Genomic DNA, 12,134 nt, shown 5'->3' on the forward strand with positions numbered 1-12,134 from the left:
CACTTTCTAGTGTGTACCGCTCGTAAATCCTCATCACTATTTCTGACCACATCCTAGCTTTCCAACTCAGCTAACTTCACAAGTGCTGACTGGGTAAAACACATAAGATTAGCCCAAGATACCTAGATAGACGCCTTCGCATTGAATATCATGGTAAGGACACTATTAACACTTAATTAATACCACTAGCTTTCAAAGCCGCCCAGGCCGCCAGGTTTAAGATTTTCTTTTCCTTTAACTATATCGCCCGCGGGCCATGGAACCAAGATAACATGACTAAGTTATTATTAAGATATAAAGTAAATAAGGCTTACTATAGGAATAATAGTCGTCCGCTAGCATCCACCTTTGAGGGCTCAGAGAATGCAGAGGAGTGGAGAAATATTAAAGCCAGCATAGATTGCTTCTTTATTCCTAACTGGTCCTTACTGGGAGCCAAGGCAGCATTGGAGAAGGGGTATAGAATTATGAACAGGCTTTTTAGCTAGGCTGCCTAGCCCTCTGGCCCACAAGATATGAACATGTAGGTGGATTTATCCTATCTAAAACTCCTTAATAAATTAGAGGGTTTAGCCTATATGATACTGGTATCTCCATGGTTCTATACTAATTTGCCAGGCTATGGCAAGAACTGGCTTTGGCGTGGGGATGACCTCTGGCATGATTGCTAGCAAGAGGTCTTATCTGTCCGCCTAGAATTTGTTGAAATCATTTTATAGAATGACTATGGTGAGTCCTACTAGATCAGACTACTTCATAAAGGCAGGTATAAGCTATTTAGCACCAGCAAGGCCCATTCAATTACACAGAGAATATGCTACATGATGGATGGTGAACCCTACTACCATTCATTATTAGTATATATAAGCATAGCCATGCTATAGTGGAAGCAGAGTCACTGGTAGCTTGGTATCACACAGCACTAAGAGCTACTTGTAGTAGTGGTGGAACCTCAGTGAATACACAAAGTCACACAGAGCTTGAATTCAGCCCTCTAGAGGTTATAGCAGATTGCATTTTCTACTCCACCTTACTCACTGAATATGCCACGGCTGAAGTAATCATTGGTAGCACCATGCAAATAGGGACTTGGAGAAACCAACCAGCTAGTGGTAGGGGCATCTATCACAGGAGCGCGCCATTTAATGGGGCTAAGGGGGATGTAGAATTGACTTTATAGAGAGAAGGTAATAGAATCTTGACATTAAGAGGCAAGGGGATCTCTGGGAGCTGTTCTAATAGTATTTAGAATTAGAATGCCTGGGTGGGCAGTACCACATCACCCAGCTAACTCATCACCCAGCCTGAGCTTATGAGCTAATACTCAAAAGGGCACAAGGACAGCCATTAGTGAAGCCTTAGTTGTTAATCATGCCTCTTGATCGTTTCGATGAGCGATAGTGTCTACTTAGAGATAGTTTGTTATTTCGTTTATGAGACTATAAAACGTTCATTGTAGCCTTGAGACTGCATGAAACTATGTTAAAGACAGAAATATGTCTCACTCCCCGGGAAAGCCTGCTGCCAGTCCCCGAAATTGAATTAAGAGTATCTGTCAGAAGCTGCGTCTCAGACCCTTCCCACCCACGCGCAAGGAAGCGACCGAGGTCGAAATTACAATCCAATGCTATGATCAGTGTCCTGATAACATTCCCATGTTCGTTACTTTATGGGATGTTGCGCGAAGTCCAGAGAGTGGGTTAAGCATGGCCTTTGTCCAGAGACGTTAGCTGATACTAGAATTTGCCTGTCAATATCGCACCAGACTATTGAAGTCTTCATCGATGGTGCACAGAAAATGGTGACAGATACATAAAATGTATTTCTCAGGCCCTAGTAATGTAGAAGCTACGCCGCGATGTACCATATTCAAAGCACTGTTACTGTTCTTATTCTCTATTCAACGGCTACACTTTACAAGCCTCCTAGTCACACTTAATTCCAGGTTTCTTCCCGTAACGACTCTAAAACAGTGCATAGACGTAGTCCAGATTAACAAAAGAAAAGGACTGTAAAATCCCTGACTAGGAGCCTGTAAACTACAGGCCCGATCACTGTAAATAAGCATGGTTGAAGGGAAGGGGTTATGTAGAACTTTTAGAAGAGTCACAAGCCAAAATGAGAAACTGCCTTAAGATAATGAGTCCATGTAATCACCTTCTATAGTTATTTGGGACTACCCTGAGCCTGCTATAATCTGTAGAACGAGCAGAGACATGAGGTACTCTCAAGCAATGGTGGCTTCTCTCAGGCATATAGGTAGCAGGTGCCTAATAGAGAAAAAAGTGAAGCTCCCAATGAAAAAGCACTAGCTAGCCATGTTGCCGCAAGCATACGTGGGCTAAGATGAGAATTGACTGAAAAGTCACCTAGAAATGTTCGGATCCCGGCAGATACTGAGCTGTATAGAATCGTCACGGTAATTGATGCACCAACAATGGATGTTGTAGTAATCTGGAAGAGGTTAGCCTTTGGCTCTTTTCATCACATATTTATTGGCTTACAAGGGAGCAGATAAGTGCTGGAACTGGCCCTATTTGAGTAGTATTGATAAGAGCTCCGCAATAACTGTTAAGGCAGTAGCAGCCATCCCAATGATGTATGCCGCGATAGCCCTACTAGCGGTGTTGTGCGCGGACTCCACGGTTCCCATACTAAATAGGGCCGACCGCAGGGCCTGGTGACCGCAGTTTCCACGTCCATTCCCGTCCAGTCCGGATTCCACGGTCCTGATCATCCTGCCTTGGCGGACTCCACGGCAATGGCCCATATCTTAGTCAATTCTTGATATTTTTGAATGGTTTAAAATGCTTTATGAATCTAATTAGCTAAATTATTATATTCTAATATCAAATCCTTGATTATTCGCTAGCAAGGTGGTTAAACTAGGGGGGTAGGTGCCAGGTCGAAATTTTTTGCTGGGGTGTGCCAAGATGATTATCTGCGGGAAGCCTATACCCTTTTAGGCCACCACCTAGCCTGGATTAGTGCCTGAGGCATCTATTAACCTAGAAGGGCCTTAGAATTCAGGCAGAAATTATGAGAAAAATAATTAGTAGTATTTATTAAAAGCCTAGTACTAGGTGACTAATAATAAATATTTTTAGTAAATAGTAGGGACTTTTAGCTATAGAATGATAATAGTCTGATTATGTAAGCATGATTCCTAATTTTTTAAAAATCCTTAAAAGACACTTTGAAATTTATTACCTGCTGACTAATTATAATTATTTTTAGTTAATAGGCCAAATTTTAACTAGAAGAATGATATATAGTATGCTTAGTAATACTAAGCTAGAATTTTTAAAAATTCATAGAAGTTAATGTTTTGTGGATTTCATTTAGAGAGTAGGTCTAGACTTAGTAGTATAGTAGGGAGAGGCCTATAAGCAGGCTACCTAGACTAGTTAATTTAGCTACAATAGGTCCCTGCGTGGGCTATCTCAACTAGGTGATTCGGCTGCGATAGGTCCCTGCGTGGGCTATCTTAACTAGGTAATTCGGCTTCGATAGGTCCCTGCGTGGGCTATCTAGACTAGTTGTTTCGGTATGGCTTAACCTAGTGATTTGGCTTCGATAGGTCCCTGCGTGGGGTATCTCAACTAGTTAATTTAGCTACAATAGGTCCCTGCGTGGGCTATCTCAACTAGGTGATTCGGCTGCAATAGGTCCCTGCGTGGGCTCTCTCAACTAGGAGATTCAGCTTTGGTAGATCTCTGCATGGGCTATCTAGACTAGGTGATTCAGTATGGCTCAGCCTAGTAATTTGGCTTCAATAGGTCACTGTGTTAGCTATCTTAACTAGGTGATTCAGCTTTAACAGGTCTAAAATATAGATATAGTAGGGTCATTCAGATGTAGGTAAAGCTTTAGTTAGTAACTATATATATAGTAGAGTCATCTAGATCTAGGGAGACATTTAATTTATAAATATATATAATGAAGGGAAATCAATATATTTAACTTATACTAGCCTAGTAATTCTATAATTATCTAGATATATCTAGGCCTATCTATTATATCTAGTAGAATAAGATATACTAAATCTATAAAATAATAGGGCCCCTTTATAGTAGGGGGAGGATAAGGGTAGCTTTTAGAGCTAGGGAATAAGGGATTAGGTATATAGGTATTTAATATACTCTATCCCACAAGGGGTGGAGCACCATGGTCATGGTGCGTTTAGGGTGTGTAGCTACTGATTGCTTGGCAAACCCCAAGTCCGCGCATGGTGGGTTTACACACTTAGTGGCATGGTGCATTTAGTATTAATAGGCTGATAATGCTCAGATTTTTTCCTTATATAGAGTAGCTATTTATCTTTTCACTAGTTAAATTTAAGGTCTATTAATTCATTCTTGAAGGTGTGGTGTGGTTATAAAATTACCTTATTCAACCTCTGTAATTTTGTTGGGGTATCACCCGCACCTGCATTAGATTCAGGGGTAGAGGTATTCCCATCTCTTAGAATTCATAAATAGTCATTTAAATTCATTTAATCCATCCATATTCATCCATAGTTATTATGGAAAACCAGTTATTTTGTCAGGTGCCGACCCTAGGCATACTCATTTGCCATCAATGCCAGCAGGGGGTGCGACCAGCAGAGGTGGATCAGCATCTTAAGAAGAAGCATCACCTAAAGCATGCAGTCACTAGCCAGATCATCCAGGCAATATCTCAATGGGATGATATTCAGTATGAGAGTAGTGCAATCTGCATACCATATGAATTAGATCAGCCACTGCCTATATTACCATGTCAATTAAATGGCTTGCTCTGCCAGCGAGATCCACTATGCTTATTCATTGCCTCTACTATGAAATCTATGCGAAAGCACTGGCGAATAGTTCACCAGTGGTCCCAGCAGGGCCATCGCGGGCGGGTAGGCCCAAAGGAGAAGGCTAGGGGTGAGGCAGAGCTACAGCAGTCATTTCAATATGTCTCATGGCAGCAGGTGTTCCCTAGTGGTCCAGGGTCCCACTATATCTATATTCGATATCCAGATGGGGTCCCCCCACCCCCATCTACCCAGGGCGTGCAGGCTGCGGTGGATGAGGTGGTGCAGGCCTGGGAGCAGGCCCAGGCCCGGGCCAAGGCCGATCAGGCCATCCAGGCCAGCCAGCTGACTGACGCGAACCCCTGGCTGCGGATGACTTGGTGGGCCGACTATCTGCAGGGCACCCAGGCCCATGACCTGCTAGCCTGCGTGGCAGCCCCGGAGGAAGATCCCCAGGATGCCACTGAGCAGCGCGTGCAGGTCATCTGGGCCACCATGGAGCAGGTTGCCCGTAAGAGCCAGCAGACAGTCCAGCATTGCGGCCAGGCCATCCGGGTGGAAGCCGTCCGGTCCGAAAAGGGGCAGACCCCATACCGGCCGCTGCTGGCATACATGGATGAGGCTGCGGTCCAGAAGCATGTCCGTCCATGGCAGCAGATATTAGCATTCATTGCCCGCACGCAGGCCCCGCACGGCTGGACCAGCCTGAAATATGGGATGACCGCGCGGCAGCGCCAGAAATGGCGGCAGCTGTGGCAGCTCGCTAGCCAGGCCGCAGTTCCAGGGGACCGGGAGGACCGGGAGGACCTGGAGGACCTGGAGAACCCAGAGGACCTAGAGGTATGGGCGATGACTGCTATAGAAAAAGCATGCTTAGAATTTTGCATTGAGCTGCTCAACCAGCGCCATCGCAGCCACGAATATGAGAGTGCATTAGTATGCGCCATGGCCGTACTTGGTCAGGGTGAGGCTGGCTGGCGGGACCCAGAGAGCTACCCACCAATATTATCCCGCGTGATCAAGGTGGCCCGATTCATGGTGGTCCAGAAAGCATTATGGATGGACCCGAATCCATGGCAGATCATTCAGACCTGGATACAAAAGGACCAGAGCGCTGAATGGGTGCTAGCTAGCGCAGATGATCAACTTGGGGAGATTGATGAGGGATATGGCAGCGATGACCCCCCATCATTGCCACCATCATCGCCGCCATCATCCATCCATAGCGATGATCCATTGCCCGCGGTCAACATTCGCCAGAGCCGCCGACCGTTCCAGGAGCAGGTGACATGGATGATGCACCAGTTTATGATCCGTGGGACACACGGCCCCATGGAAACATTGCTAGACTGGCGCACGTATGGATTAAAGGTCCATTATAATCATACCGCGCCCGGACATGTGACATGGATGGGGGAGGACCAACTGTTATATCAGCAGATGGCATTCACAATGGGGGATTTTCGGGGATTCATCCATGGATTAGTAACTGCAGTGAGGGAGATACTTGGCCATTTATGCATGCAGGATCATGCGCAGATGCCTGCCATTCCCTGGACGGCATTATATGACGATCCCAGCCAGAGCCAGGCGGGGTGGAACTTTTTGCACGACGCACGGACCCAGTGGCCGGTGGATGGGACCCACTGGATGATCGACCGGCTGTGGGCCGAGCCGGTCATGCAGCGGCATTTCCTGCGGGGGGCCGATTCCACCGCGGTGCCATCCAGCAGTACTGGCAGCGCGTGGCCCAGTTCAAGGAGAAATTAGCCATTCTGGTGCATGTCACCGCGGGGCAGCCGGCGCGGGCCCCGGAGTTGTTAAGCATTCAGCATTGCAACACGGCGAACAGTCAACGGCGGAATATATATATCGAGGATGGCATGGTGACATTTGTGACGGCATATCATAAGGGGTTCCACGCTAGCAATGATGTGAAGATCATCCATCGATATGTGCCGCGGGAGGTCGGGGAGTTAGTAGTATGGTATATGTGGCTGGTGATGCCATTCATTAATCAGTTGGCTGCATGGCAGGCGGCGCAGGCGGCGCAGGGAAGTCAGGCAGCGCAGGGAAGTCACACCGTGCAGGGAAGTCAGGCGGCGCAGGGAAGTCACGCCGTGCAGGGAAGTCACACCGTGCAGGGAAGTCACGCTGTGCAGGGAAGTCACGCCGTGCAGGGAAGTCACGCCGTGCAGGGAAGTCACGCTGTGCAGGGAAGCCGGCCGCGCAGGGAAGTGACGCCGCGCAGGGGAGCCAGCCCGCGCAGGCATGGTTATGGGGCCCCGACCCCGGTACTGGCCGCGAATGGTCATCCGAGCGGTTCCGGGAGGCGTTGAAACGGGAAACCCACACCCGGCTAGGCACCGCCATCCATATCGCCGCATACCGGGACATCGCCATTGGCATCAGCCGCTGATTTTTGCGGCCGTCCACCGCGTTCCCCCATAATATCCAGGAGGCCGAGCCGGCCCCAGCTGCCATGGATGCTGATGCCGAGGAGGGCATGGATATTGAGCAGTGGATAGGCCATATTACTGATTTACAGGCCGCCCATTCATCACATGTCGCCGGCATGGTATATGGCCGTGTCATGCAGGAACAGGCCGGCAGCACGGCCCACCGGCGGGAGATGTTCCGGTTATCCAGCACCGATTGGCATCAGTTTTTAGGGTATAGCGCCCCGGGCCACCCATCCATATTAGGCAAGCGCAAACGGGCCCCGTGGGAGGATGAGGCCGAGGTCAGCCGCATGGAACGCCGCCACCAGCTGGCCACCATGGATCTGGAGGCTGCCGCGCAGCGCATGACCGGGCGGCCCGACATGCAGTTCCGGGGGGTGCAGGACCCGGCGATGCGGGCCATCCAGCGGGGTGAGAGCCCCGTGGTGGCGGTGATGCCCACCGGTGGGGGGAAGAGCATGCTGTTCATGGTGCCCGCATTCGCCGCCCCCGGGGGCACCACCATCATCGTGGTGCCACTCGTCGCATTACGGGCTGATATGACCAGGCGCTGCCAGGAGCTCGGCATATCGTGTGTGCCATGGGAGAGCCGGCGGCCCCCCGATGCCGCATCCATCGTGTTGGTGACGCCTGAATCCGCGGTGAGCCCCGATTTCCAGACGTTTTTGAACCGGCTGCGGTGGACCCGGCGGTTGGACCGGATTGTGATCGATGAATGCCATGTGGTGTTGAATTCCCAGCACGATTTCCGGCCCCAGATGGCTCAGCTGGGCCGGTTGGTCCAGGCCCGCACCCAGATGGTATGGTTGACCGCCACGTTGCCCCCGAGCATGGAGGCCGAATTATGCCGGTGGATGAAGTATGACCGGGCCGCCGTGACCATATACCGGGCCTGGACCAGCCGGCTGAACGTGGTATACCGGGTGTGGCGGCCGGACATGACCGGGGTGGGCCGGGGCCCATATCAGTGGATTGAGAGTGAGGCGGTGGTGGCATTCATTCAGGACCGCATCCAATGGGCTGCTGGGGGGAAGGTCATCATATATGCGAATATCATTGGGCAGGTGACGGCCATGGCGCGGGTGCTTGGGTGTGAGGCGTATTACAGTGAGCAGTTGGACAAGGCCGGGGTGCTGGCGCGGTTCATGGGGCCAGCCCCGTGATCGCCGCCACCAGCGCGTTAGGCATGGGGGTGGACATCCCTAATATCCGCAGCATCATCCATATTGGGACCCCCCGGATGTTACTGGATTACGCGTAGGAGAGTGGCCGGGCTGGGCGAGATGGACAGCGCAGTGAGGCAATTATTATCCAGCCAGCTGGGTGGGATGCCCTAGCTCCATGGATGGAGGGCGTCGCCCATGAGGACCAGGAGCGGGTTGCTGAGTATATGGGGGTGGTGGAAGGCATTGGGTGCCGCTGGGTCGTGTTAGATCAGTATTTGGACGGAGTGGTGGACGGGTATCAGCGGCGGTATTGCCAGGATGCGGATCCTGGGGAGCAGATATGTGATGGGTGTGATCCCAATTGGGCAGAGCCGGAGGTGGATCCAGCCAGGGTTGGTAGTAGCCTAGTGCTGGGTGAGGCAGCCCCAGAGGCCCCATGTGAGGCAGGCAGCGAGGCAGGCAGTGAGGCAGGGAGAGAGGCACCCCAGGTCAGCCAGAGCCAGGTACCATGTGAGGCCGCTAGGGACGCCGCCAGTCCCACCCTATCCAATGAGTTATTTTGCAGCCAGCCATCCATTCTGATGGCAGTATGGCACGCCCAGCAGGCGCAGGCCCAGTAGTGGGCTGCCATGGATATCCAGCAGCAGCAGCATCAGACCCAGCAGGGTTTGGATGAGGAGATGGCCCAGGCCGAATGCATGCAGTGGCGGGACTAATGTTATATATGCGCCATGTAGGGGGGTGATGGTGGCCATGAGTTATATGCATGTCATTAGCCCCACAGCCAGGCCGCACGGGCATGGATGATCCGCGTGCGTCGGCAAGTGCAATATGCCCCGTATAGCGCGTGTTTTTCGTGCGGCATGCCCCAATCCATATGCTGTGGGTGGGAGCCAGGCCATGCATGCGAATACCGCGGGTTTTTGATCCCCATGGTGGCCATGATGTTATTCGGGCCATGGCAGGGCCAGATCGAGCCCATATGGCAGCGCTGGTTGCAGGGAATGGGGTTGATGGGCAGGATGAGGCCCAGGTGGTCCAGTTTTTAGGGCAGGCGCACCCCAACCACGAGGGGCACAGCCAGTTATTTACATCATTTTGTTGGTTACGGCGGTTATGTCAGGAGATCGAGGTCGATCAGCATTGATATATTTGGGAATGAATATATATTTTAGTATACCATAATGCGCAGAGATATATATTATACGGTTGGTTTATATAGTATGTTAGCTGAATCAGTGGTTTATACATATGCATATATATAATATCAACCATAGTTATGATAGACATAGGTAGTAGGTAGGGAGGGAGCAAGAGAGACAGTAGGTAGACAGTGAGGTAGGCAGTGAGGTAGACAGGAAGGTACACAGTGAGGCAGGCAGTGAGGTAAGCAGTGAAGCAGACAGGAAGACAAGCAGTAAGGCAGGCAGCAAGATAGGCAGTGAGGTAGACAGAATAGGAGGCAGAATGGGAGGCAGAAGGGCAGGTCAAATAGCAGGGAGAACAGCAGGCAGTGAGGTAGTGATCAGGATAGCAAGCAAGGTAGTATAGTAGATCATAAGGCCCCAGGAAGGTCATGCATGAGGCAGGCAGAACAGCAGGCAGAAAGTGAGACAGGTAGTGAGGTAGATAGTGAGGTTAATAGTAAGGCAGGCAGCAAGACAGCGAGGTAGACAGCAAGGTAGACAGCGAGGTAGACAGCAAGGTAGACAGCGAGGTAGACAGTGAGGTAGACAGCAAGGTAGACAGCGAGGTAGACAGCGAGGTAGACAGCAAGGTAGACAGCGAGGTAGACAGCAAGGTAGACAGTAGGTAGGCAGTAAGGCAGGCAGTGAGGTAAGCAGTGAAGCAGACAGGAAGACAGGCAGTAAGGCAGGTAGTAAGGCAGGCAGCAAGGCAGGCAGCGAGGTAAGCAGCAAGGCAGGTAGTAAGATAAGCAGTAAGGCAGGTAGTAAGGTAGGCAGTGAGGCAGGCAGTGAAGGAGGTAGTAAGGCAGGTAGTGAGGCAGGCAGCATGATAGGCAGTAAGACCAGCAGGAAGAACCCAGTAAGATAGGTAGTATAGTAGATAGTAAGGCAGGCAGTGAAGCAGGTAGTAAGGCAGGTAGTAAGGCAGGCAGCAAGACCAGCAGTGAAGCAGGCAGTAAGATAGGTAGAATAAGGCCCAGGTAGTCCAGGTGGTCCAGGGTTTTAGGTTAGTGCATCCCAACCATGAGGGGCACCGCCAGTTATTATATTATTTTATTTAGTACAGCAGTTATATCAGGAGATCAGGTTAATCAGCATTAATATATTAATGAATGAATATAATATTTTCAGGATACCATAATGCGCAGAGATATATATTATACATTTAGTTTATAGAGTATATTAGCGAATCCGTGGTTTATACGCAGGATATATATATAAGTGACATATCAGGGAATATATATCATATTAACCATAGTTAGGAGAGAGGTAGGTAGCAAGGTAGACAGTAAGGTAGATAGTGAGGTAGATAGTGAGATAGGCAGTGAGGTAGGCAGTAAGGCAGGCAATGAGCAAGGGGGCAGCGAGCCAGGCAGTGAGCGAGGGGCAGCAAGCAAGACAGGCAGTGAGCAAGCCAGTTAGTGAGTGAGCTAGCAAGCGAGCAGCGAGTGAGGGAGTCAGTGAGCAAGCTAGCTAGTGAGGCAGGCAGTGAGCAAGCCAGGCAGTGAGCGAGGGAGGCAGTGAGCAAGCCAGGCAGTGAGCAAGCCAGGCAGTGAGTGAGGAGGCAGTGACCAAGGCAGTAAGTGAGGGAGGCAGGCAGTGAGCAAGCCAGGCAGTGAGCAAGCGAGGTAGTGAGTGAGGAGGCAGCGAGCAAGGGAGCAAGCAAGTCAGGCATTGAGGCAGGCAGTGAGGGAGGCAGTGAACAAGCTAGGCAGTAAGTAAGGCAGGCAGTGAGTGAGGGAGGCAGGCAGTGAGCAAGTTAGGCAGTGAGCGAGCAAGGCAGTGAGTAAGGAGTTAGTGACTGAGGTAGTGAGCAAGGCAGGCAGTGAGCAAGCCAGGCATTAAGGCAGGCAGTGAGGGAGGCAGTGAACAAGGAGGCAGGCAGCGAGCAAGTTAGGCAGTGAGCAAGCGAGGCAGTGAGTAAGGGAGTCAGTGAGCGAGGCAGTGAGTGAGCGAGGCAGTGAACAAGCCAGTCAGTCAGCAAGCCAGTCAGTAAGGAGCTAGCAAGCAAGGCAGTGAGTAGGGGAGTTAGTGAGCGAGCCAGCTAGTAAGGCAGGCAGTGAGCAAGCCAGTTAGTGAGCGAGGGAGGCAGTGAGCAAGGCAGGCAGTAAGCAAGCCAGGCAGTGAGCGAGCGAGGCAGTGAGTGAGGGAGCGAGTGAGTCAGGCATTAAGGTAGGCAGTGAGGGGAGGCAGTGAATGAGCCAGGCAGTAAGCAAGGCAGGCAGTGAGCAAGTAAGGTAAGTGAGTAAGGGAAGCACGCAGTGAGCAAGTCAGGCAGTGAGGTAGGCAGCAAGCAAGGCAGGCAGCAAGTGAGGCAGTAAGTGAGGCAGGCAGTAGAGAGCAGTAAGACAGGCAGTGAGGTAGATAGTAAGATAGATAGTAAGGTAGACAGTAAGATGATAGTGAGGTTAAATAGGGTAGATAGTGTAGTCAATAGTAAGGTAGGTAATAAGGTAGATAGTAATATAAATATCATAGTAGATAGTAAGGTTAATAGTAAGGTAAGTAGTAAGAGAGTAGTAATATTAGTAGATTAAGA

At 50.4% G+C, this 12,134-nt stretch overlaps 3 protein-coding genes across 3 annotated transcripts; 2 read left to right on the forward strand and 1 right to left on the reverse strand.

Annotated features, from left to right (window-relative positions):
• Positions 1-814: 814 nt before the first annotated feature.
• On the forward strand, positions 815-1,249 carry P174DRAFT_465305 (uncharacterized protein; the record flags this gene model as incomplete). Its single annotated transcript, XM_024830533.1, has 3 exons — positions 815-831; positions 859-1,162; positions 1,217-1,249. The coding sequence occupies 3 exons, from the start codon at positions 815-817 to the stop codon at positions 1,247-1,249; spliced, it is 354 nt and encodes a 117-aa protein (XP_024676812.1).
• A 6,300-nt stretch (positions 1,250-7,549) lies between these two features.
• P174DRAFT_346094 (uncharacterized protein) lies at positions 7,550-7,747 on the reverse strand (the record flags this gene model as incomplete). The annotated part of the gene is made up of 1 exon (XM_024821716.1): positions 7,550-7,747. A coding segment is annotated over one exon (198 nt), but the record flags the coding sequence as incomplete, so codon positions are not given.
• Positions 7,748-8,039: 292 nt separating this feature from the next.
• Positions 8,040-11,942, forward strand: P174DRAFT_516630 (putative helicase; the record flags this gene model as incomplete). Its single annotated transcript, XM_024832361.1, has 4 exons — positions 8,040-8,401; positions 8,458-8,499; positions 8,539-8,800; positions 11,886-11,942. The coding sequence occupies 4 exons, from the start codon at positions 8,040-8,042 to the stop codon at positions 11,940-11,942; spliced, it is 723 nt and encodes a 240-aa protein (XP_024676814.1).
• Between the last annotated feature and the right edge of the window lie 192 nt (positions 11,943-12,134).

The sequence above is a fragment of the Aspergillus novofumigatus genome (genome assembly GCF_002847465.1).
Source record: "Aspergillus novofumigatus IBT 16806 chromosome Unknown P174scaffold_36, whole genome shotgun sequence".
Taxonomy (NCBI): Eukaryota; Fungi; Ascomycota; class Eurotiomycetes; order Eurotiales; family Aspergillaceae; genus Aspergillus; species Aspergillus novofumigatus.